The sequence below is a fragment of the Rattus norvegicus genome, chromosome 4, assembly GCF_021556685.1.
Source record: "Rattus norvegicus strain SHRSP/BbbUtx chromosome 4, alternate assembly SHRSP_T2T, whole genome shotgun sequence".
Taxonomy (NCBI): Eukaryota; Metazoa; Chordata; class Mammalia; order Rodentia; family Muridae; genus Rattus; species Rattus norvegicus.
The window spans coordinates 85,062,529-85,088,197 of NC_141537.1; the positions used below are offsets into that span (position 1 = coordinate 85,062,529).

A 25,669-nucleotide genomic window follows, 5' to 3' on the forward strand; every position below is an offset into this window, starting at 1 on the left:
GTTGGAGGGTTCCCTGGACTGTCTCTTGCTGTCCCTGTTGGCTCTGTGCCTCTTGCCATGGGCTTCCACCCAGGAACAAGCCTGGCCTGCAGACCCTCCTGTGCATTAGCAGCAGTGTGAAATGGGGTTTTCTGTGCCCTATACAGCCATGTGTCCTGACTTAGGAGCAGCCCATTTGGACTCAGAGACCAGGTAGAATGGCATTGGACGCCACCTCTACCTTTCTTGTCCCTTGGTGGGACCCGTGAAGGATCAAGTTGGTGACAGCTCTAGCTTCTGTTTATCTGCTCTCTGTATAGCATAACACCCCGGAATCCCCATTGCAGTGAGCCTGGCTGAGGCTTAAAGCATGCTTTCCAGGCAGAGTCCCTTCAGAAAACCCCAGACTCAGTCATTAGAAACAGTGAGCATTTTTAATATTTTATTAACAAATGAAGTGGCAAAAGAACATGTTATCTGGCAACATCCCAACCGTCCCACCCCACCGGCATCCCCAAATGCCCACCATGGGACGGAGGTGGATGTCTGGCATGCTTTGCTGGTTCTCTAGGTCTTAGCTGTGGTCAGTCACCCTCCTGCTGCTGTGGATGTGAAGGTACTTCCTGCTCACAGGCAGGGGAACGAGTTATGCTAGGATCTCAGGTCCATCGAGGCAAGCCATGCCTGCTGCTGTGAAGGGTGGGAACTGATTCTCCCTGAGAGATTTCACCCAGCAGAGATTGGTAAAAATTCTGGGTGGGACCTCAGTCCTCTCACAGCATGGAGATCCTCCGAGACTGACTTTGAGGATGTCCTCTGACTCTTGTTTGCCGCCAGTGAGAATCCAGAACCAACCAAACCAGAGTCTGTGACGAGCCTTTGACAACCTGTGGGTCCTCAGATGAGCCTCCCCATGGTGGACCTACTTCAGCAGCTACAGCTGTGGGGAGGAAACAGATCTGTACAGTGAGAGGTACTAAGCAGAGGAAGGAGGTTTCAGGATAGTCACGTGGTCACCGGGTGCCTTCTTTCCCCCAAGAAGTTGCCATTGGCTCTGCTCAAGTTCCCAGCTCTTTCCCGAAGGTGACATCATCGGTCCCATGGAGTCCCCAGGCATCTGTGGGAACTGACTTTGGCCTCCTCTGCTGTTTCGTTCCTTCAGCTTCAGACTAATCAGTATGAGGGGAGATCTTAGTACAGAAAATGCCTTGCTGTTTTGAGTGGTGACGATGGCTCATAAGACACTCTGTTTCCGCAGTCTCAGCCATGCTCCAGTGCTACCAGTCCAAGCATCTGCAGGGGAGGTCGGCTTGCACTGTGGAGGTGTGAGCTCCTGGCAGGCACCTTGCTGCAGGCCCTGCACAGCATCCCGCTTCCCTGCTGGCTGCACAGTGCTGGCTGCGACTGAGGAACAACCCAGGACAAAGATCTAGCCCAGGAATGCCCATCAGAAACAGATGATCCGCTTCTCATTTTCAAAGACTTTGGCCTCCTCAGGCTTAATTAAGTTTCCATTGAGGCTATCGAAAAGGAGAAGAAGCAAATTTTATACAAAATGTCGTGGGATATTATCTATCCACACCCTGTGCAAGTCATGCAACCCTGAAATCAAGAAGCACACACTATCCAAAGTATGCTTTGATATTAACGCCAGTCTTACCAGTTAATACCAGCTGCCCTTGCTCTATTTACTGGGTCTCACTGGGCTCACTAGCAGCCTCTAGAGGCTCCTTTGGAGCCTTCATAGGCCTTAGGCTGTCTTGACCTCTTCCCCCCATGAAGCATCGTGTCCATCTCTGATGGGCATCACAGGCTCTAGTTTTTCTCCTGTCTCTGGGCACTTGTTCTTAGCTTCCTCATGCCCTCATCCTCAGTACTGGCCTGAGGCTGGAATCTGACCGGGCCCTATGCTTCCGGCCTCTTTTCTTGCCACAGACACATCAGTTAGGCAAGCTTCCTACTGGGGGTCTTTCTCTGGATGTCTCCATATAATTCTGCCCAGGCCTCCAGCTCAGTGAACGGTCCCTCTCGTATCCAGCAGTGTCAGGTAGCATACTGGAGTCCCTGAGGCCTGCTTCCATTCTGCTAGTCCATCTGTCACGGAGCTCTGCTGTACTTCCTAAGTAGCCCTGGCTTGACACTGTGACCCTTTGCAGTCCCAGTCCCAGCATCCTTCTCTGGTGTTACTGACTGCTCCTTTAGACGCACTCTGGCCTGACCACATCCCCTTTCTGCTTCACAGCCTTCATTACCCTTCCCCTGCTTTTAGTATAAAGATTAAAATACATTGATCTGACTTCACATCCAGGCGCTGCCTCCCTCCTCAGACCCTCTTCCACAGCACCTGAGTCTATGGGCATCAACTTACTGTGGATGTCTTTGAAACAGGGTGTATTACTTTTCTTGCTGCTATGACAAAGGCAACTTAGAAAGGAAGGGTTTATTTTAACACATAGCTTGAGGGTAAAGTGTCAGGAAAGGCATGGTGACAGGGGCATGGGGTAGTTTGTCACATTGCATCTGCAGTCAGGAAGCAGTAAGATGAATACTGGTGCTTGCTTCCCCCCCACACACCTCCCCCACTCTCCCACCCTGAGTACCCTACACACTTTAGTTTTCAGTCTGAGGTCCCAGCACATGGGATACTACCGCCCGTGTTTAGGGTGGGTCTTTTACACATCAGTTAACTCGATCGAAACTTCCTTAGACACGCCCAGAGATTTCACTCATAAGTGATTCTATAACCTCTCAAATTGACAGTCAATATCAACCATTACACAAAGCCTCTTTATGGCCATGCTGCTTCTGCCTGTAAGTCAGGCTAGCCTCAAACTCCCAAGGAACTGAGTGCTAGGATTAAACACATATGCAGCCATGCCTGGCTGCTAGTCTTCTTGTTGGACATGCTCTCTCATACTGAGCCTTTGTATGTGTCCTTCTTCAACACTCGAGACCACTCCAGCCTTCTAACTCCTGATCTTCCTCGGTGGCTCAGTCTAAAGTTTCTTCCTTAGGAGGTCTGCCGTAAGCCCAGCTCCTCCCTGGCCTTGCCTGGTTCTGCAGCCTTCGTGATTGCACTTGACTATCTCCCCTAATGCGCTCCTCCCTCATCTCAGGGTGAGGCCATGAGGGTAGTTCACGTGTGTTCCCCACTAGATTCTCAGTAGTAGCCCAAGGCTGGCATTCGAGACCATGTGATTTAGTGACAGGTAGCGATACAGTGCTAGTTCCTAGGATACCAAGAGATAGGCTCCATCAGCTCACGGTCAGGACCTCCTCACAGAAAACCTGGCCTTTGGGTACCAGACAGTGGTGTTTCGTTGGAGCGGGGCTCTATTCTCTGTTAACAGCCTTTTTCATAAATGTTTTGCTGTGGCCAAAAGAGCAACAGATTCTACATCATCGTTAATTAGTCGTCAACTTGGAAGGATCTAGAAATATGTCCTAGAACCAGCATCTAAACACTCGTCCGCATGGCCACCTTAGGCAAGGTGGGTGAGACAGTTCGTACTCTACTGGGATTCTGTCCTTCCTCTTTCACTTCAAAACAATGCTGGCTGCAGCACCTGGACTAGTGTGTGACCAGTGACATTTCCAAAGCAAAACCACTAACAGCTTTCAGAAGTCAAGACCGGGGAGGACTCATCTGAGTCTCGGGTGCTGCAACTCTTCTCCCCACTTATACAAGAGACAATGGCTAGTGGTGTCCACCCTCTGAACCGCAGACTGGGTTCCTGCTGAGGCTGCTCCATAAGCCTCGCCTAGAGTTGGCTTTGTCCCTGCCAGCTTCCATGCACCACACTGAGAGGGACAGCCCAGACCCAGGTTCCAGGACACATTTCCAGAGCACTCGTGAGTATTCAGGGACACTGGGCTCCCTCTTGTCCTGCGACTTCTGCTCCTCACCACAGGGTCCTCACAGGCAAAAGGAGGTGGAATGGGATTCCATGATGGCGTAAGTGGGTTAGTGGCACCTTGTCAGGAACTATGGAGCTGGTTGGTGTGACAAGAGCATGGCCTTACCAAATCTCTGTGATGGTGGTATTCTTCTGCAGTGCCCTGGCCAGCTGGGCTGTCCCCTGGGCTGTGATATGATTCTGGATTAGCCTGAAAGAAGAGTGCACCTATGTCAACACAGAAGGCTGGGTCCAACCTGGGATCCTCAGGGTCAGGGCTGGGTGGTAACAGGATCCAGAATTATTCCTCGCTTGACTGAGAATGGTTCAGACACAGGAGAGCAATGAACAGCCCAGAAAATCCTCACTGCTCTCTCTCTCTCTCTCTCTCTCTCTCTCTCTCTCTCTCTCTCTCTCTCTCTCTCTCTCTGTGTGTGTGTGTGTGTGTGTGTGTGTGTGTGTGTGTGTGTGTGTATCCCTCATTGCAGGGAGACCATCAATCTAAGCAGTAAGAGAAGGCTGTCCGCCATTCCTTCCAAGTAGTTAGGCAAAGGCACGGCCAAATGTAAGGTTTTCAGAACTTGAATTCAGAACTTAACGTAGCTACCAACTATTCTTGTAAGATGGCGCCAGGTCCTCCTAACATAGACGAGCAGGCGAGCAGGCAAGGAAGGGTTCTGCTGTTGCTGTCACTCAGATACTGTGGTGCAGCATGGATAAACAGGGCTTCACAGTGCTGCAGACAAGACATGAGCCCAGCTAGGCATAATACAGGCAAGGCTGGGAAGGCAGACACTGCAGCCTGGAGCCCTGGCCTGCAGCCTGGAGCCCTGGCCTATACCCTGAAACCCTAACTTGCAGTCTGGAGCCCGTGCCTGCAGCCTGTAGTCTGTTCTGCAGCCTGGAACCTAGCTCTGTAGCAATGCTTTTGCCAACCACAATGTAAATTCAGACAGACGATGATAAGTCTGCATGGTATCATGGACTCTCCTCTTCACTGGGCTGCGGGTACACGAGTCTGCTGCCATCCTCAGTGATACAGCCATTGGTACCCAACTTAAATAAGAAACCCTCTGTTTATGCTCTTGTCATTGACTATGACTGATTACTACAGGACACACATGCATGCATATATACACATGCACACGCACACACACACACACACACACACACAAGTGCACATATAAAACAGGGAAGTAGGACAACTTGGGAAGAAGAGATTTGCTGGGAGGGAGAAGGAACAAGAGAAGGTAATTGGGAAGAACATTTGCTCAAAGAACATTTTTCGTATGAGTGAAGTTAAAAATAAATTACGTTTCAGAAAAGAAAACAAACCGATAAATGATCCATTTCAAAAAGGGAAAACCAGCTTTTGGTGAGAATGGGGCAAATTGGCTTTCACTATAGAAAGCTGTGTGAAATTTCCCCAGAAAGTTAAACAGGCTCTCTGTGTTACCAGCAACTCTGTGCTTAAGTATATACACAAAGAAGTGGAAAATATGCTTATGCAAAAACATGTGCATGAATGCTCATGGAGTCACCAGGAAGAGGAAACGGCCCAATATCTACCAACTGATAAAGAACAAAATGTCATATAGCTATGTCCTGAAGTCCACGTGGCTTTAAAAGACAAGGTAGGATCAATGCATTCCTGCGGTGCATGGGTAACCTTGGGAACTGTGCTGATGAACATAGATAAAAGGCCAGGTTGATGGCTCCATTTATACGAAATACCCACCACAGAGGCAGAAGTCAGAGTTGTGTCACTAGGGCAGAGATGGCCAGACAGGGCTTGGGGGAAGGGCAGTAAACTTGGTCTAGACCTAGACGGTCACAGCTGTACAGCTTTGTGACACTAATACCCTCTAACCTTTCAATGGCTGGATGCTGTGATGTGTAGATTTTATCGCAAAGACTATGTACAGAGAGCAGAGTCTGGGCCCTGGGCCCATGAGTTACCATAAATGCTTCAGCGTCTGGTTCACCCTCAGCATCTCGGCGAAGCACTCTGCGGCCTCATCATTAAGTTCATTTTTGGTCAGCCTAGAAGAAAGGAAATGTTGAGTCAGGAGTGCTGATGGACAGATGTTGTTTGTGAGTTCACAGAGGCCGTTTAGAGCCTTCCCTCCAGCCAGGCATCACATGCTGAGGGCCAGGCTCCCAGTCTACACTGAGACCCAGCAGACAAACGCGTACAAGGGCTCTAACCTCCAGGCAGTCCTTCCCAGAACTCTTGTTTCCTGCCCTCCCTCCACAGCGGAGTTCCCCACCTGGACAGAGCCCTTGGATTTAGCCGTTGATATAAGGGGCTGGTGCTTGCTGATCAGCCTCCAGATCAGCTTCCGGCCCTAGATCTCTGAGTGCCATCAGCAGTGCACTATCCAGGTCAGGATGGAGGATGGAGACCTGGGAAAGCCTGCATGCTGAACCATGCTCAGCTGTGCTCTGAGGTCACCGTGAAGGACAAGAACTCATGACAAAGCTCAGGGAGCCTCTCAGACGCCCTAAACACAGCAGCTGATGGGACAAATGCACAGAAACTCCCGATGTCAACAGGGGAGGATCCTCTTGCTCCACTGGGTGAAGGAGTAAGAAGACTGCAGGAATCAGCCCTGTTTAGAAGATGATTCTCTTCAGGGTAGTTGGGTCACATCTTTCCCAATCTTAAATGTATTTTACTGAGACAAAAATCATCAGACTAGAAATTCACCCTGATGTGTATAAGATGTGTGTCAAAGCTAAGAAAAGTGGTGTCTGTAATCTCAGCTCCTCAGAGGTGGAGGTAGAGGATGGTGGGTTTGAGGCCAGCCTCAGTATATTTCAAATTTTAAAAAAGAAGTTAAGGGCTGGGAGAGAGAACAGTGCCAGAGTCGTTACCCAGCGTGCCCAAAGCCCTGAGCTTGAACCTCAGTGCTGAAAAGGAAGAAGATGTGTGACAAAGGTTCAGACTTTGCAACACACACTGGGGTTTTGTGCTCAGGATGCAAAAGATGAACAGTTTTAGGTACCTGTCAACAGAAAGACAGGTGAAATAGCAGGCGTCCATTCAAAGCCGCGTTGTGCCTTAGGGATGGTAAGATGGCCTAAGGAGGAGGCAGTGTTAGAGTGCTCTGGACACCAGCTTCCTGGCCTTGCATCGCTGACGGGAAGTGGATGAATGTGTCTGGTCGCAGCATCTCATGGGCAGGTGAAGAGCAACAGTGCTACAGACAGAAAGCGTGGGAGGAGTCTGCCCGTGTGACAGCACAGAAGGACCCATGGCCTGCGTTAAGCCATTGGCATTCTAGTTCATTCAGAGCAGCGGGCCCCAAACCAGTGTAGTTTCACTGTCCCTGGACACTTGTCTGAGGGGGACCTTTTTGACCACCACAAGGTGAGGTGCTCCTTGCACCTTACAGGTAGATGCCATGGAGGCGTCTACACCCTCCAGTACTGGCCAGACCCAGGCAACAGCAAAACATCAGCACTGTGGAGGTGGGACTTCCTGACAGGAATGGACTCGTCAAATACGCAACGCAGAGTGGACTGCTGTGCTAGCACATAGCCAGCAGCCAAGTGCACCTCCGTTTTGCGTACGTTTATATACACAGAAAGACTCGAGGAAAGCAATATTATCTGGAAACCATGAGAAGCACTTTCTAGTTCTACTTTTCAGACTTTCATCTGCATGCCTTTTTCTTACAAAGCCTATGTTATTTAAAAATACTAACTTTTTGGAAGGGAAATAATTTTTAAAAAGTGTGACAGATCCGATCAGAGCTGTCAAACAAAAACCCTATTCCAAGTTGTTTTTGTTTGAGTAAGGCTTATGCTATGAAGGGCAGGATGGTGTTAAACTTGCAATCCCCCAGCCTCAGCCTTCTGAATGTTGGGGCCACAGATGTTCTCCACTCCACTGGGCAGAACATGGATTTTCAGTAACTACGTGTAATGGTTTATACTGATGGACAACTTGCCCGGATCTATACTCCCCTGGGAGACAAACCTCTGGGCATGATCTGGGGAGTTTCTAGATCAAGGCCCGTGCTGGATGTGGATGGCCCCATCCCATGGGCCGGAGCACCATACTAACTCAAAAGGAGAGCGCGGGCTGAGGATCAGTGTTCGTCTCTCTGCTTCCTGACGGTATGAACAGCTCTCACACTTCTGCTTCATGCCTTCCTTATCGGCATGGACGGTAGTTTCAAACCGTGAGCCATGATCAATACTTTTCTCCTTAAGTTATTTTTCTCAGGTATTTTGCCTCAGCCACAAGATAAGTAACTAACACTGTGTTGGCAAGATCTAACGAGGGGAAGAGTACTGGAAGGCAAGAGGATAACACAGCAGAGGATAACAATGTAACCTGCTCACAAATAAAGATAATGGAAAATGAAAGGCAAAATGGCCTACCAGAAAGATGGGGTTGCCCAAAAGCCCCATCAGTAACATCCACTTTCTAAGTGTGAGGATTCCAGGTTTCTAGAGATAGGCCATCTGGGGCATGGACGCCAAATCCTGATGTGTATGCATGGTTAGGGGCAGCTGCAGGAAGGGTAGTGCCAGGGGGTGGGTGGTGCTTTGAGCCAGGTGGATAGAAGAAGCTGGGCCTGAGAGAGATTGTTTGGAGGGGACTTCCAGCTCCTTTAACTAAATTGAGATTGAGTAACAAGCCTGCTTCACCCTTGTAGTCCTGGGCTTGTGGAGATAACTGGGGAAATTTAACTTACTTCTTAAATGAGGAAGTTTAGAGTTCATATCCTGTGGAACCTCCAGAATAATGACCAGACCCAACCCTCAGAAATGATTCAAAAAGTTACCAGATTATTGTCAGAGTGGTGTTCTGCTTCAGGGCCTGTGCAAGGCTCTTCCCTCCCTCCGGGGAGATGCCATTGAATGCAAGACTAGAAAGCAAGACACGGGGGATGGATTACTACACACATGTCCACTGTGGGCCTTGCCGTCAACGCTCAGTCACCTGGGAAGTTTCTATCTAGACACAGCCCCAGGCAGGAAGTGGGAGAGTGTGAGGGCAGGCTTGTGGCTATTCCTGAAAAGACCAGGTAGAAACAAAGGCAGAACTCAGCGGTTTGCATTTGAGCTGAAGGCCAAGGAATCCTGGTGCTCCAAAAGTGGACTGTGCTGGTCTTGAATGCCTGAGGGATTCACAGGACTGCTCAGATCATCTAAGAGTTTCAGAAACCCATGGCAAGACCCGGGAAAGTCTCTTTGACTGGAATCTTGGACTCCTTTTCATGGTAGAGCCTACAAAACTCCAAGACTCCAAGGTTCTGGTGTCAGGCCAGGACGCTAATGGAAGGGTGTTCACAGGAAGGGAGGGTCCCCTCTGTCCTAGAGTCGTTTGAAAAAGAGGAAGGAACAGGAACCTGCTGGCAGTATCCCTTCCATTTTATCTGGGTTTGAACACCGCTCCTGGCCTCTGCCCCTACAAAGGGTGCACATGGAGAAAACTGAGCGGCTGCAAGTGTCCCGTGTCATCCTGTTGGTCACTGGGTACTTGAGAGTAATGGACTTGACCACAAGCCTCACCCCCACTGAGGAAAACTTTAGCAAGAGAAGCCAATCCAGTAGAAAAGCCAGGCACCCCCTCCCACAGCTTCTCTCTGGGCCCCTGGAGCCCACATCTCAGAAGGTATGTTACCTAAGAGTGGTCAGGCTGGGGTGGTCCCTCAGCGCCTCTGCGAAGGCTTTTGCTCCCTCGTCTCCAATCTGATTGCCCCACATCCTGAAAGCAGAGGTAACAAAAAGACTGTTAACTGGCCACACCTCCAATTGGTGACAGCTGCCCTCTTGGTTCATTCGCAACAGGCAACTCCCAGAGCAGTTACCTCAGCCCAGCCTGCAGCTGCATAAAAAGCCTGCCCCGGGCTACCAGTAACAGAGCTGTGAATGCAGCAACAGCCTCAAGCCCAGAGAGGCAGGTCAGCAGGTTGCGCAGCTTGAGACCAGCCTCTCTGAACTTCGCCAGAAGGCTCCGGTCTGAGACACTCAGCCAGCAACTGCCATAGAAAGAAAAACACGGGCCACTCTAAAAGGCTATGCACAGGAGTTAGAGTCCTACCCTGGGTCAACAGAGGCAGCAAAGGGATGTAAATGATTTTGGCCTCCCAGGAAGCCAAGGCCTAGAGCTGTGGCTGAAACCACACCAGTAATCTACCTTATATGTGGCAAGGATGGTGCCAACCAGGCCCTGCATGCCACTTCAGTCTTGGTGGAGAGTTAGAACACCAAAGCTGACCCCCCCAACACACACACACACACACACACACACACACACACACACACACACACACACACTCACGCGCACACAAGGCCAGCCTTGAACCTGATATAGAGCTGAGGCTGGCACTGAATTGTAACACTCTTGCCTTCACACTCCAGAGTCTGAGACTGACTAACTAACTAACTAACTAACTAACTAACTAACTAACTAACTGTGATGAACTTCAGATTTGGATGTCTAGAAATGGATAGCATGCTAGCTTCAGAGCCAAGAAGCACTTTAGAGAGGATGGTCTTCTGGCTGTCTTACATGTATGAATTAATACCACAGAACTGCACAATTAAACATGGTGAAAGTGGTTGACTTTATATCATGCACATTTTACCATCCTTTTTAATATAAAAAACTACCCAGAGGATAATAAATTTTTTTTTAGATTTATTCATTTATTATATATAAGTACACTCGCTGTCTTCAGACACACCAGAAGAAGGCATCGGATCCCATTACAGATGTTGTGAGCCACCATGTGGTTGCTGGGAATTGAACTGAGGACCTCTGGAAGAGCAGTCGGGTGCTCTTAGCCGCTGAGCCATCTCTCCAGCCCATAATAAATTCTTAAAACCAAGACCAACGACTGGCAGCTAGGATGCCTCTTTCCAATTCCAGTCACAAAGACGCTGACTTCTAAATGAGTAACTAAAAGTTTGTGAAGCTCTGAGTGTCACTGTCTCTGGGACTTCCCACCCATTTTTCATGCAGAAGTCACCACCAGGGCGTCTGTGCTGCATCCTTCTGGCTCACTGATGTCCGAAGGCACAGCCAGTGCCCACACAGCTGTCAGGCTATGTGCACCCGTGTGTGTGGGAGGTCCCTTTTACTCACCCAACATCAACAATGGAGGTGCTGTTCTTCACAGCCTGGGCCACACACTTGCCGCCCTCACTTGTTATTCTGTTTTTCCCCAGTCTGTCGAGAGAAGCAGGCACAGTTAGTCTCCATATAGGCACTCCACCCGAGCCATCCTTCTTCCCAGCACCGAGCCCAGCAGGCTGTCTTGCCAGTGTGATCTTGCCCCCAGTACACATATATCTAAGTCTGGGACCAGCCGCCCAAGGAGATCGCTCCTGATCTCTGCTGGTGGTCAACGCCTGGGGCCTTTCCTGGGGTTCTGTAAGTGACCCCAGGACCATCACTCACTTCAGTAGGCTGGAGAATGCTCACACTTACTGACAATGGCCAAGGGGCATGTCAGGAGGACTGGATGGTCAGCAGCCTGAAAGGGTTTATCTGTGACAGTGCCAAGGATCAAGCTCCTTGGGAGAGGAGGATCTTTTCTGGCATTCCAGAGAGGGCAATAGATACAACCCTTCTTCCTAGCCAATAGTTAGGGAGATTAAAGTGCTAACTCCCCACCTACAGGTGGCCCTTTTGCAATCCAGGCCCCACACTGGGTTCCTCCACAGGATGAACACACTTGGCCAATTGGACCACTATGGCCATGGGGCTGGCAAAGGCTTTAGGGTGAAACCTCTTTATGACAACACTGGTTCATGTAGTAAGGAAAAGGTGAGCCTGGTATTCGTAGAGAAAAACAATGTCTAAGGAGTCCCCGCCCCTCCCCACTTACTTACTTAAGGTGCGTGAGGCCTCTGCATTCATCCAGGATTTGGGCCACATACCTGGCTCCGATATCAGTGATCTGGTTGTTGTATAAACTTGGAGAGAGAGCACAGCCAGGGGCCTTTGTAAGTCTCACTGTCACTTGAGCACCCCTTCCCACCTTGAGTACATGCTGCCTACTGATTCCCAGAGTTTGGGCTCTGCATCAGCCTGCTCTAAAGTCAGACTTCCTTCTTATACCTCTCCACCCCACGGTCAAAGGGAGAATATGCCATCGTGCACCCTGGCACACAACGCAGTAAACGCTGGTGATGGAGATTTAGGTTGTCTGAAGAGTAAAGTCCTGTGTCTGCTCATACAGAACAGAGAGGAGTATGGGGCTTTTAGACTATATGTTCTTACACTCCAGGGCCACTGAGGTCCAGGGATTCTCAGTGACAGAAACAGCAGCAGCCATGGGGCCACATGCCCTCACCTCAACTCCAAAACTCAAAATTCTTTGTAACTGATTGTGATGGTTTACATATGCTTGGCCCAGGGAGTGGCCCTATTAGAAGGTATGGCCTTGTTGGAGGAAGTGTGTCACTGTGAGGTGGGCTTGGAGACCCTCCTCCTAGCTGCCTGGGGGTGCTCAGTCTTCTCCTGGCTTCCTTCAGATGAAGTGTAGAACTCTCAGCTCCTCCTGCCCCATGCCTGCCTGGATGCTGCCATGCTCCTGCCTTAATGATAATGGACTGACCTCTGAACCTGTAAGCCAGCCCCAATTAAATGTCATCCTTTATAAAACTTACACTGACCATGGTGTCTGTTCACAGCAATAAAGCCCTAAGACACTGACTTAGCAACTGACGTGGATTCATGTGTGGTCTTTAGCCCTACTTGGTTTTGGGTACTCAGTCCCTTTTCTGAGGTATTTGAAGACGATACTAGGTAGGACCCCTCTGCTGTGTTACTGATTTTCAGCATATATGCCCCTTGCTTTTGACCAGGGAACAGACCCAAAGTAATCAAGTCTAATGTATAAGCAGGTATTTTAACATCTACGAAACTTATTTGGACATACTTTATATCCTCAAAGTAGTTTTCCCAGATTGGGTCTCAGTTTTTTAAGGAAGGAAGCTGGGCTCCACACGATTAGCTCAAATCCTATCTAGATACTGGTTAAGCCTAGAACAGACCAAAGAGCACATGTGGTGGTACATGCCTGTAAGCCCAGCATGTGGGAGGCTGAGGCTGGAGGATGCCAGCACTGGCCATGATTCCTGTCTCCAGTGGACCACATGGCTGTTAACTTTCTGCTGCTTAGAACTATGACAAGGTAGCAGGCCCAGGATCCTCAAGCAAGACTCACCCCAGGAATGTCACGATTTTGTATTTGGTCAGTTCCTCACACAGCACCTTCACCCCGGTGTCGGTGATCTGGTTGACGCTGAGTCTAAAACACGACAGTGAAGACAGCTGCGGGTCAGGGCAGTGGAGCATCCAAGGCCTTACACAGTCCAAGAATGGCTATAGACAGGGCCAGCAACAAGGCTGTAGCACGGCCCTGAAACAAAAGGGCCGCAAGAGACAAGAAGGGCATGTGCGGACAGCTACCTCCAACATCCTGCATTTTGGGTGTGGTTTCTCCATCCTCTCTTCATGAAGTCTGAAATGTGAGGGGCTTCCTTTAGAGATCACTGCCACTGAGGAGTGGGGTCAGGACACGAGATAACTTGCAAAACAGAGGACAGGACAATCCCCACTAGAACTGACCCAGCTCCAAGGCCCTGCCCAGGGAAATTGCTCATTTTGAAGCAGCCCTCGATGGGAAATCTCAAGGGAAACCAATAGCTTTCTGGGAAAGGGCGTATCTTGGCAGCAATCCTCCAGCTAACCTCTAAGGCATACGTTGCCTGTGCCGGCCAGACTGGGCACTAGCCACAGGACAAACAGGAAAACAGGGCCTCAGGGGCTGCTTCCCTGTAGGTCAAGAGCCAGCCACAGGCTGCAATTTCTCTAGAACCAACAGAATAGCTTCTCATGACAAAACTGTACATGTATTTATTGGTAGTCCAGGGGTAGAACCCAGAGCTTGCAGCAAGCTAGGCAAGTATGCCCCTGAGCTATCAATAGTCTTCCCTTTCGTCCCCTTTCCCTTTTCTTTCTCTTCCCACCCCACCCCCACCCACCAAGCAATCTCTATAACAAGCTACCCTGACCTTAAAGAAGGAAAACAGCTGAGAGACAAGGTGAGAGCAGGACCCCCCACCCCAACCCCTCATGAGGGACAGGATGGGGGCAGCAGGCTTTCTACACTAAAACTGCTGAAGGCTTTGCTGGTCCAACCAGAACTGCTGAACCCTACTGGGTGGAACAACCAGAGAAGCAAACAAAGGGCGTGGCTATGCTCCAATAAAACTTTACTTACTAGCACAGGCTGTGGCTGAGCTGGACCACAAACTTATCCACAACAAATAAAAAGTGATCAGGAAAAGCTTTATTATCAAGCCACATCAAAAGATAAGGTCAGCCTCTCAGTGCCTGTCCCCCACAGTATTGGTCTCAGCACAAGCACAGGGTACTCACAGCACAGTCATCCTCTTAGGTCTTAAACCAGAGACAAAGGGCTGAGAAGCCTATTAATATATCAGAGCAGACCCTGGCCACCAGGCTCTCCCAGCATCCCTCAGTCCACACCTGCTCCTTGCCAGCATTTCCTGCCCTCTACCCTGAACTGTCTGGCCCAGGGATTGGGCTGTCCTTCCCCAGCAGCTCTACCCTACATAATCCAGACATGACAATGTTGGTTCTTTTTCACTCTTTCTGCCCTTTTAGACTCTTGGTCTCCTGTCTCTCCCCTCCCCCCACTTCCCCATATGGCCCAGCTCAGTCTGGTCCTGTTTGCCCCAGATTCTCTCAGATGTCTCTGCCTCTGGCTGTGCTCTCTTCATATCTACCATAAACCTTCTCCTCCTCCACACCTGTAGAAACAGCATCAGCTCGGGACCCCAAGACCAAGTCCTAAGCATAAAGGAGATGTATTTGTCCCAGAGGGACAGAGGGCAGGGAGTAAGAGACAGACAGGAGATGGAGGGTGAGGGAGAAAGGTAAGGGAACAAGAGAGTGCTTGTCCCTGTGGGGACAAATGACTGCCTCTGGATAGAGAGAAGACTGATGTAGTACAAAGGAAAATGGCAGTTTGTAAAGGTAGAAGCCCTGCATTAGGATGAGGTGTTTAGTTTTAATTGGGCATGTTAATTGGGTGAGCCAAGATGGCGGGACTTCAACACTTTGAGAGCTGGACTTTGGTGGTCAGCCTCCCCAGAGAGAAGTAAGATATATGTAAGCCACTAAGATGATGTTTTCTCAAATTCTTTATGGTAATTAATCCTACCTGATGTCCTCAAGTGTTTCTGTAAGGTTGCCCATAAGCCCTGCTGTCCTATAAGCTGCTCTTTCCTGTGTTGGTGTGGAGAACAACCAGACAGGACAGGGTCCCACTCTGCTACTGAGCTCCTCCTTACAGAAGAGGCACTAGGTGGTTAAGTGCCTACTGAGTGGAGGTTGCCCAGGCTAGTGGCTGACTCATGCACCCAGGACTGGTGCTGGCTTTTGGTTCTAGGCTGCTCTCTGTCTTCAGCTTCATATACCCCGAGTCCCCACATAGTTTTCACCTAGTTCCCGGGCCTAAGAATGAACTCCAAATCCCCTCTGTTCTACAGAATGGCATGAGCCAAGCTGTGGCAGACTGAAGTCCTTGTAGAGACTAACAAGGTTTGCTTCATACAGGAAATGCTAACAGGAGAGGCAGAGTGGCCTCTCACATCTACTCTCAAGTAGAGAAAACACCCCAAGGCAGCACATGTATGCAACTGTGAGGCAAGAAGCAAGAGAAGCAAGGCCGGATTAGTTCATAGTCTGCCTTCCCTGGAGCCACACCAGAGACCGGGAGCCAAAGGCAAGAATCTCTGCTCTTTCTGAGCCTCAAGCTAATCTTCAAGGGCAGCTCTTCCCCTTCTAGCACCACCACAACTCAGCTGTGGGGCCTGGAGCAATTCTTTAACTTCTCTGTCTCTGCTTCCTATTCCCCTGAACGGGCGCTATTGTTCCAAGGCCATAGCAGCCTCTGCCTCTACAGGGAATGTTGGTGGTCTTTGCTACTTTGTGGGTTCTTCTTCTTCCCATCCTTTATCCCCAACCTGTTCCACCCCCTATCACTAGAAAGGAAAGAAAGGAGAGGGGATCTGATTCTAATTTCTTTTTCTTCTTTAAGCATGACAGACCACAACCAACCCCACCTGAATGACCAGAAACCACCAGTCCTTTTGGGGCTTTAGCATTTATGTACCCTCTGAAAAGTTCCTAGAGTTTCAAATGTCATACAATCGCAGAAACTATCTGCAGCTGGCAAAGCCATGCCTCTGATGGAGCACGAGGCAAATCATAGTCAGCTGCTATAGACAGTCTAACACAGCCCCACATCCCTACACCTGAGGTTAAAATGAAAGCACAATCATATTTCTGTGGGATGTTTTTTAAAGAACCCAAATTCTAGACGATTCCAGAATTGTCACTACAGGGGAAAGAACATTAAGCTGGTTATAACCCAAATGCATTTCACCCACTTTCCGTGTACACTGGCCGTTGGGCTGGCCATATTAAGACAATAGCAACTCTCTCCCTTGAGATTAGTTAGTTACAGGATGCTCATCTGGAGCTGAACTGGTCACCTGACTCCTCCTTGCCTCCCCCACCCATTCCCAGAGAGAAGGGCTGAGGCCCTGTGTAATGGACAGACCAAAAGAATCCTGAACCAGGTTACTAGTCATGTGGCCTCAAGCCTGTCTGTCTCTCCAGTTTCAGGTGCCCTTCAGCCTCACCTGATAACGGTGAGACGGCTAAAGCAAGGCTGCAACTCCTGCACTCCATAGTCATTGAGGTTGTTGTTGTCCAGGTCTAGGGCCAGCTGTCTGTGGAAGTGATGCAGGACGAAGGACAACGCACTACAGTCGGCAGAACAAGCATTGCAGAAGGCTAGCTTGAGGTAGTCCGCACTGATGCCCCTGGCGGCTAGGCGCCCCACCTTCTGACTCTGTGTCTCATAGATGCAGCGCAGCATCCACAGGAATGTGGGCATGGCATGTACCTGGTTAAAGCCTCCAGACTGGACCCGGGGTAGGCTCTTCAAGTAGGAGCGCAGGCTGGCAAACAGGTGAGCCCACAGGGCCTTGCGCTTCTTCCTTAGGATAGTCTTGGGCACCAGCTGCTGAAGGAGTTTCTGTCGGGCTTTGGCCAGCAGCCCGCACAAAAAGAGGTTGGTGAACTGGAAGTGGTCTTTGTTCTTGAAAGGATCAGGGCCCAACCGGCTACCGCTACCCAGACACTGGAAGGAGAAGAAGGAAGGATAGCAGGACCTGCTCGTTGCTTCCCCGGGAGACGTCCATTCTCGAAAGAACCTCAGCAACTCCCGGGTGCTCACTTTGTCATCTGCTACCAGGAAGAAGGCAGTGAAGAAAGCCTGGAGCGTAAGGTGGAAAAATTCATAAGACTGCTGGCCTTGCTCAGGGCCCACATCGGGCAAAGCCCGCAGGAAACCCAGCTGCAGATCCCCTTCCTGCAGTTTCGACGCCTGCACCTCCTCCTGGCCAAACACAAAGAGACTCCTGTCCGTGCCTCGGTGAGCCACCTCTCCCAGCGCCTGCAGTGTGCGCCAGCCTGCACGTAGGGTTTCCGCCGGGCTGCGCGTGTTTCGCTGCATCAGGCTGATGGGCTGCGTCCTGTTCAGATGCACCTCGGTGACCAGCAGAAAGACATCGGTCAGGGTCACAGCGCAGTCCGGCAGCTGCGAGGAGCCCTCGAAGGCCGTGTGGAAATGCTGGAAACAGCGGAAGATGATCCAGCAGAAGAGCGGCACCCCGCACAGGCTGCAGAGGTTGGGGTTGGCATCCAGTTGCTGCAGCAGATGTTCCTGCGCGGTGCGCTCGGGGAACATCCGGCGGGCATAGGCTCGCAGGTGGCTGGGGGAAAAACCCCGGAGCAGCACCTTTTTGCGCAGGAGCTGGCGGGGGACCTCCACGCCTGTGCGAGCAGTGAGCAGTTTGCCCGCACCCTTGAGCAACCTACCGCTTAGGAGGTTAGCTAGCAGGACCAGAGGGTGCGCCGGCTCCCAGGGGCAGCAGCTGTCCGGCACGCGGCTCATGTCGAAGTCTGAGTGCAGCTCATCCAGGCCGTCGAAAGTGAAGAGCGCTGTGTGGGGAAAGCGCAGCAAGAAGGAGAACACCTCCTCGGGGTCCTGCTCCGGGTAGCAGAAATGCTTGAAGAGCAGGTCCTGCAGAGTCAATGTGTCGCTCTCCTTGAAGCAGCTGAACATACGGCAGCGAAAGTGGAAGAAGAATTTGGCTTTTGAGGCCAGCCTGCCAGACGCCCAGAGGCTCTGCAACCTCTGTAGCAACATGGACTTGCCAACTCCCGCGTCCCCGAACACGAAGACAGTCTCGCCATGCTCGTTGAGGACACCTGTGCTGTGGTCCAGCAGGCAATCCAGGCCTCCTAGGCTGCCCAGGTTTTCATTGTTGAAGCCTACCAGCTCCATGAGTGTGTCCATATAGGTCTCCTCCAGCAGCAGGTCCTCCTTCTGAGCGTAGCACAGCATGAACTTGGAATCGCGGCCCAGTTGGTGTCGCAGCTGCTGGGTATACCTGCTTACTGGAGCGGGGAGGAGTGTTTCCCGGCAACCAGGTGAGGGGATAGGGAGGGAGTAGATGCATTAACAGAGCGGCTAGAAACGGGCAAGCACGCAAGCAAACGAACAGCCCAGGTTCTGAGCCAAATCATTTACTCCTTTAACAGGAGTCCCCAGGACCTCAAAGAGCCAGTGTCCTTGAGGGTCAGGCCTTCCCTCCCTCTGCTTGACTTTAGGTTTAGCCAACTGGAGGGCTGCAAGGCCATCCAGTCAAGTATCTGAGACAGGCCTCCCTTGTCTCTCTACACAATGTTGTCATTGAACTAGAGACAGAAGCCACTCACACTTGAGGGCCAGGCTCTGCTGCCCCGTCCCAGTCCACAGTCCTGTTTGAACAGTGAGTCTGCACTGAGAGTCTTGTATGGGGAGAAATTACCCCAGCCTTTCTTTGCTTTGCAATACCGTTCTTGAATAGGGTCTGACAAAACTGGATGTCAAAACGTTTGGCTCTAACATACAAGGCTGGGCGTTCATCTGATTTACAAAGTTGCTGTGCCTAGCCTCAAACGTCACATCAAATATGCTGGGCTAACACAGTGCAACCGCTGGCTCCCAGGGTGAGCACCTTGGGGCACAGATGCTCCGTGTAAGCCCTAAGGGTGAACCCCAATCTGCCACAAGGAGCAGAGACACCATAATGTGCTGCATGATTTCCATGTTCCCATCACACACGAATGACAAAAAATGTTTTGTTATGCCAAACAAAAGAGTGTTCTACACACTCCTTTAAAATGACTCTTGAATTTAAATTATTCAATTAGCAAAAATCAGACACCCATATTAGTCCCACTGATTGATCAAAATTTATAAAGAGGGATGGTATGGTGACACACATTTGGAATCTCTGTACTTGGGAGCCTGAGACAGGAAGATCAAGAGTTCAAGGCCAACCTGGGCTCATATTGGTATTCTGCCCCCAAACACAAATCCTCACTGAAATGAGGAACCTTAAAGCTAATTTAGGTCATTTATAGCTTACTTGGGCCTAACTCATAATAATTTACATTGCAGAAATTTTACTAATCACATTATATCCTAGTCATGTAAGTTTTGGTAAATTTCTGGAGTTCAGTAAGTACGACTATAGTTCATTCTAGAAATCTCTATTACCCTCCTAAAGCTTTTGGAGCTGATTTGTAGCCAGCCTCTGTTCTGTCCCAACTCCAGACACTGACGCCTGCCGGTGGGCTTCCTCTCTTTATAAATGTGCCTTTTCTGGACATTCATAGATATAAGATCTTGCCATATGATTCCATTGTGGAGAACGAATTACTGTCTACATCTGGTCATGGCTGAAGGAAGCAAAAGAGAAGTCCTTTGAGGGAACTACTCAGCATGGGAATAAATGTCAGCACACATACTCACGCGCGCAAACACACACACACACACACACACACACACACACACACACACACGCATGCGCGCCAGCATGCACGCACACATGGGAAGGGAATCAGGCGGGCAGGCAGGAAGGAAAAGAACAGCATGAGTAAGAGGCTACCTAAAGGCAGCTGGCACCTTAGGGTCTAGGAGCAAACTCAGCCTTGGCACTGCTGCTTGGCCTTGTTCTCTGTAAACATTCACTCTCTGGGAAGGTGACTTTTGTTTCCAAGTGTAACATCTTAAATCTGATATGTCCCATGAAGGCCGATAACACGGCCAGTCATCCGGCTTAGGGTAGCTGATGGACCTTTCAGACTCTGATGAATCCACTGACAGTTTCGTAATCTGATGGAAATTTTGGGAAGCAGCAGAAACTAGGAGGTGGGGCCTAGTGGGAGGAGGCGGGTATCTTGTCCCTGGCTTCTTGCTGTCTGTCACTTTGGTGGGGAACAGCAGTTCTCTGCCATGTCCTTCTACCATAATGCTTCAGCCCCACTTAGGCACATGGCAACCATGGGCTGGGGCACTAAAACAAAGCTTTGCTTCTTTAAGTTGCTTTTCTAGACATTCTGACATGGGGTTGTAAAGTGACTAGAATCCCTGGCCAAACTGGAGTCTGAAATTGGAGTGTGGGGCCCTTGTTCCTGGTAGCTGTCAATAGCTGTCACAATGCAGAGTTAGAACAGATCACCCTCTCCCAGAGCAGACTCTGCCCTGATCGGTTACACCTTACGCTGCTGCCGCTGCCCTGGTCACCTTGCCATAGACTCTGAACTCCTGGAAGACAGCACTGTATGCCAGGGCATCACTTCAGCCTCAGTATCCAGCACAGTGCCTCAGCGTGTGTTGGGTGTCACAAAAACTACAGAGCTAAGTGGTCAATGAATGAAATCTGCAGCACTTTACAAACATGGACTGGCTCCTGAGTGAGCAAAGAACTTTACCTAGAATCAAACCTGGCAATTTTGTTGTTTTCTGGAAAGGTATTTTTCTTTATTATTATTTGTGTATTGGAGTTTGAGCTCAGAGCTATGCATGCTCGGAAACTACATTACCACTGAGTGGCATCTTAGCCCTCCTAGAACAAACTTAAAAAACAAACAAAACCCACCGTGTCAAAACTGCAGTTATGAGCAAGCAGTCAGAACAAAGGCCATTCCCATAATTCATGGGGGCCCAAAGTAAGCCACACAGGAGGGCTGTGGATGTAAATCAATGGTAAGGCACCGGCCTAGCATGCCTAAAGCCCAGCTTCCTGAGGGTGCATCCCTAGAACCAAGGTAAGCAAAAGGAAACCGACAAGCTCCATACGTTTGGTTCAGTTGCAATCCCCTAGTCTGCACTCTGATGCCAGGGAATCTCTTCTTTCCAAAATGGAAGGAACACTGGGGGTTGCTCAGTGTGGTAGAGCCTAAAGCCACCAGACTGCCTATGCTGGCTACACTTTTATACCCATGTGGGCCACAGTATTACACCATTTCCAGCCCCCAGTGCCTTGCTCCATACTCCAGCTTGTAGTCCCACTGTGCTGACTCCTACCTGGGTCAGTATTGACGATAGTTTTGGTCCGGATGAGCTGGGAAGGGGAGAAGCCAATCTCTGATAGCCACAGCCTGAGGTCCACGTAAGCATCCTCCAGCTGCTGTAGCACGTAGAGGAAGAACTCAGACACCTCCTCACCTTTGCTCTGCACCAGGTCAAGGATCTTTCGGACCTACAGACAGCGCACACGTTAAGAATATGAGCTGTTGTGTGAAGGGCATCTTCCCGTCAAAAGATCTGGTGCACCCAGGTGCTAGTACAGCAGCACTAGTCTGGCCACCTCCATACCCAGTATGAGTCAACATGGAATCTGCAAAATGGGCCTCTTTAGCAAGACCTCATCCCCATGGCAATAAGAAGCCTGGGAGGATCTGTGAACCTAAATACAGATTAGACAAGGCAGAGCCCTCCGGCTTTGGTCTTTTTCTCCGCCTTTCCCTGCTAATCCTGTGTCACTGGCATCCAGGTACAAGCGTGCTAAGGAGGTAGTCACTTCCAAGACATAAGGAAGTAGCATCGCTGGCCTACCTTTCAGGAGGGTAATACAACTCCCATCAAATCACATGCTCAAAATAGCCTTTTTACTTAAAATACAGGCAAAACAACCAGGAGCTATACATAGTGGCACACAGCTATAATCCTGTCACTTGGGGGAATGAGACAGGAGGATCCTAGTCTTAAGTCAACCTAGACTACAGACGGGACCCTGTCTCAAAAAGCAAAAAGGAGGGGGAATCAAAAGGGAAGCCCACAGCATACTGGCAGTTTCCTTTCTGCCTCTTTTCAGATAAACTCTTCATTTCTCTATCCAGGGACTTCCAGGCCTCTGTTACATTTTTCAGAAGATCCCCGAGCTTGGGGAACTAAGAGTTGCTCTGCTTCCTACTTCATGGCGTGGGAAAGTCTTCAATGGGGCCCCGCCTTGGGAGGCAGTCACTTCTAAATCTGGTTTTGTGGGTAACTAGCCTGAGTCTTTGCCTCTGTGCCCTTGGGGTGTCGAGGCACTGAGTATGGTGCTCTGTATTTCCTACTCACTTAGGGCACATTTAGAAAGTTACCTAGGGGTCAAGACCCACAGCAGGGAGAGCTGAAACAGAAGGGCTTCCTCCAGCCTCCTACAGAAGTTAACTGTTTGATCCAGAAGCTAAGTCTTTGGGCATTTATGATTCTACCGAGACCCCAGTGTGAATGGACATATGTCACCAGTCTCTTCTGTCATGCGTAAGAATGCTCAAGAATGAAAATAACCCAAAGACCACAGTGTGAGTCCACATATGTCATCAATGCTCCCTGTGTTACAGAGCTGCATGGGACTAACAGCAAGAACAACAAGAACAAGAACAGCAAGAACAACAAGAACAACAACAACAAGAATAAGAACAAGAACAAGAACAACAACAACAACAAAAGAGCCCAGTGTGGAATTTGACCCAATATACCAAATTCCCCCAACACGTTTGCAGGGGTCAGCAAGGGGAGCCACTGCTAGAAACGCAGGTCAGTGACTGGCGGCACCAGTGTCCCCCACTGCACCTTGTCAGGCTGGGTAGGACAAGCACACACGATCTCTGCATCCTCGGCTGAGAAGTAACCGTTCTCCAGCAAGTTGTCCACCAGGCACTGAGTGTTCCGAATGTTGGTGACCAGGTGTTCCCTGTTGATCCTCAACAGTTTAATGTGGGAGTGACAACCGGCTGGGACGCCTTCCATCTCATGTTGGCCGCGCTTCTCCATTGTTCGAGTAGCCAGCCGCTACTTTCCTCAAATTCATCTTTGACCACATGGGTCTCGCTGGCAGACAGGCGGTCAGGATTCAGGGCCACCACCCAGGATCCCGCCTTTCATTGCTGACCCTGCAGAGGTAAAGGACGATGTTAGCAAACCAGACCTCACTGGTGGATTCTCCCTCTCCCATCTCCCGTCTTTCCTTGCATCTTTCTACCTCTGACAGGAGGGAGTCCTGCCTAAGAATTTTATCAGGGAGGCTGAACAGCAATGACAACCATAATTCTCTTGTAATATATATTTAATCTCAGTCGGGGGGTTGATCATTCAGTTCCCAGATAGAAGACACAGCATTTTTATATTTATAATAATCTTTAATCATCATTAGGGCTGGGCAGATATCGACCCTCTATGCCATTATAGCTTCTCTGCCAACAACCCCAAGATACGAATTGCCGTATTCTGTCTAGCTTGCTCTTACTCAGGCTGGCCAGCCCTCAGGGCCAGTTCTCCCTATCTTCAGCCCATGGTGTCTTCTCTTCCCTCCACTTTCTCTCTTCCTCTTGGTCTTCCTTGGACCCCAAGCCTGGGAACCAAAACCCCACCTACCTCTCCTCTGCCCAGCTATAGGCTGTCGGCATCTTTATTCAACCAATAGTTTTAAATTAAGGAGCAGGGTTATTCTTGGTGTGCTTGAAGATTTCCTCCCCCCTGAGGTAACCAGACCTTGGGGGCCAGTATTTAACATTACAACACATAGCAACAGCCACACCTCAACATAATTCATTGCTGTCCGTGGTGTTCTGCCCCACTAAAGGTGTCCGTCAGTGTTACTGTCGCTTTGGCAAAAGACCAATGTCAGGGAAGAAAGATTTATTCTGCCTCCCTGTTTTCGTCCTTCTGATGGGAAAGGCATGGCAGGGCAGAACAGCTGTCTCCACATGGAGACTGAGGAGAAGAGAGAGGGAGAGAGGGAGGAAATGCGGTCACTAGGACCCACATCAGAACCCATGGCTTCTTCAGTAAGTGACGCCCAAAGGTCATCAAGCTGACAACATTGAATTCAAGTGGTTGGTCACACTGAGTCTCTGGCATCATCCTTTGAAGGAAGACAAAATATTCTAACATGGTCTTCACTATCTTTCTGGAATCTGCAAAGCCAACAAGGATGTAGAGGGAAAAAGCATTTGTGTACACAGGCATGGGAGAAGCCAGACAAGTTAAACTCACAGATATCCTTCAAAGGAAAGAGATGTTTAACCCATCCCCCCGGAATGCTGGGAGAGGATGCAGTTTACAACCTGGTGATTGTCTGCTGTCTGGTAAGCCAGCTCTGCCCATATCTCCCAGAATTGGATTTCCTTCTCCCAGGCCCTTTCCCTCTAGACCCTTGAGCATGACTTTAGGCCACAAAACCCATCCTTGTGAGAGATGCTATTTCTACTTTACAACAGCCTAAATCCCGTCTATGCCTTGGGCTATGCACTATGTTGTTGTCAGTCATTTTCCCTGGACAGTTATCTTGAGCATTGTTTCTAAGTCAACAAGAACCCATCTTACAAATGGAGCCATGTGTCCTCTGCAAGGAGCTTCAGTGTGAGCATGTCTGGGCTTTGCTATACTCGCAGGACTGAGTTCATTGTTGCCACAAAACCTTTCCTCAGAATTTTGTTGTGCTTAAATATGGCCAAAGTCAACGATCCGGGGTCAGACTCAAGAAGTCCTGGCCCAGCACCTGTGCCAAAACCTGACTGAACCACGTTTGAGTCTTGTCTTTTGGGGATCATTTCCCTGCCAGCTATAAAGCCTGCAGGGACCCCAGGAGGGGTTCTTTTTAAACTTAAACGTTATGGGGTTGGGGATTTAGCTCAGTGGTAGAGCGCTTGCCTAGGAAGCGCAAGGCCCTGGGTTCGGTCCCCAGCTCCGAAAAAAAGAAGCAAAAAAAAAAAAAAAAAAAAAAAAAAAAAACTTAAACGTTATTATAAGAAGTTGCAAAACAAAAGTCACACACTGAAATCACCCAGATCCAAAGACTATCCGCCTTCATGAGCTTCTAAGCAATTAAAATGGCCATTTGGAAAGGAAGCGGCAGAGCTTCACATTGAGTTTTGTTCTAGAATCAAATACTTATCTCCTACCCCAAACAAAAATTCTAAGAGAGAATTAAAATTAGAAAAACAGGGGGATAGAGAGATGGCTCAGCGGTTAAGAACACTGACTGCTCTTCCAGAGGTCCTGAATTTAATTCCCAGCAACCACACTATGGCTCACAACCATCTGTAATGCGATCTGATGCCCTCTTCTGGTGTGTCTGAAGACAGCTACAGTGTACTCATATACATAAAATAAATAAAATGAATACTTTTTGAAAAGTAGAAAACCAACTAGCTTTATATCCCTTTCATAACTCATGTCCGTAGCTTGCATTCAGTTCTTGTCGTACATTGCTCTGACTGCCAGGATTAAAGGTGCCCAGCCTGGTTTGGGTTTTTGGATGGTATTTGGGCAGCTCAGATGGTAAAATGATTGCTGTACAAGCATGAAGGCTCTCTCAGGACCCAGTGCCAGCGACAA

The 25,669-nt window shown here is 49.6% G+C and overlaps 1 protein-coding gene across 2 annotated transcripts in view; it reads right to left on the minus strand.

Annotated features, from left to right (window-relative positions):
- Positions 1-406: 406 nt before the first annotated feature.
- Nod1 (nucleotide-binding oligomerization domain containing 1) overlaps positions 407-25,669 on the minus strand; it is a 49,668-nt gene continuing 24,405 nt past the window's right edge. Inside the window, 11 exon segments of one of the 2 annotated variants that reach the window (NM_001109236.1) lie at positions 407-1,499; positions 4,003-4,086; positions 5,835-5,918; positions 8,675-8,758; positions 9,517-9,600; positions 10,984-11,067; positions 11,733-11,816; positions 13,073-13,156; positions 16,584-18,408; positions 21,368-21,542; positions 22,904-23,223. In NM_001109236.1, coding sequence (NP_001102706.1) covers positions 1,427-1,499; positions 4,003-4,086; positions 5,835-5,918; positions 8,675-8,758; positions 9,517-9,600; positions 10,984-11,067; positions 11,733-11,816; positions 13,073-13,156; positions 16,584-18,408; positions 21,368-21,542; positions 22,904-23,104 — 2,862 coding nt within the window. In that variant the 5' untranslated portion in view covers positions 23,105-23,223 and the 3' untranslated portion in view covers positions 407-1,426. 2 annotated transcript variants of the gene reach the window in all.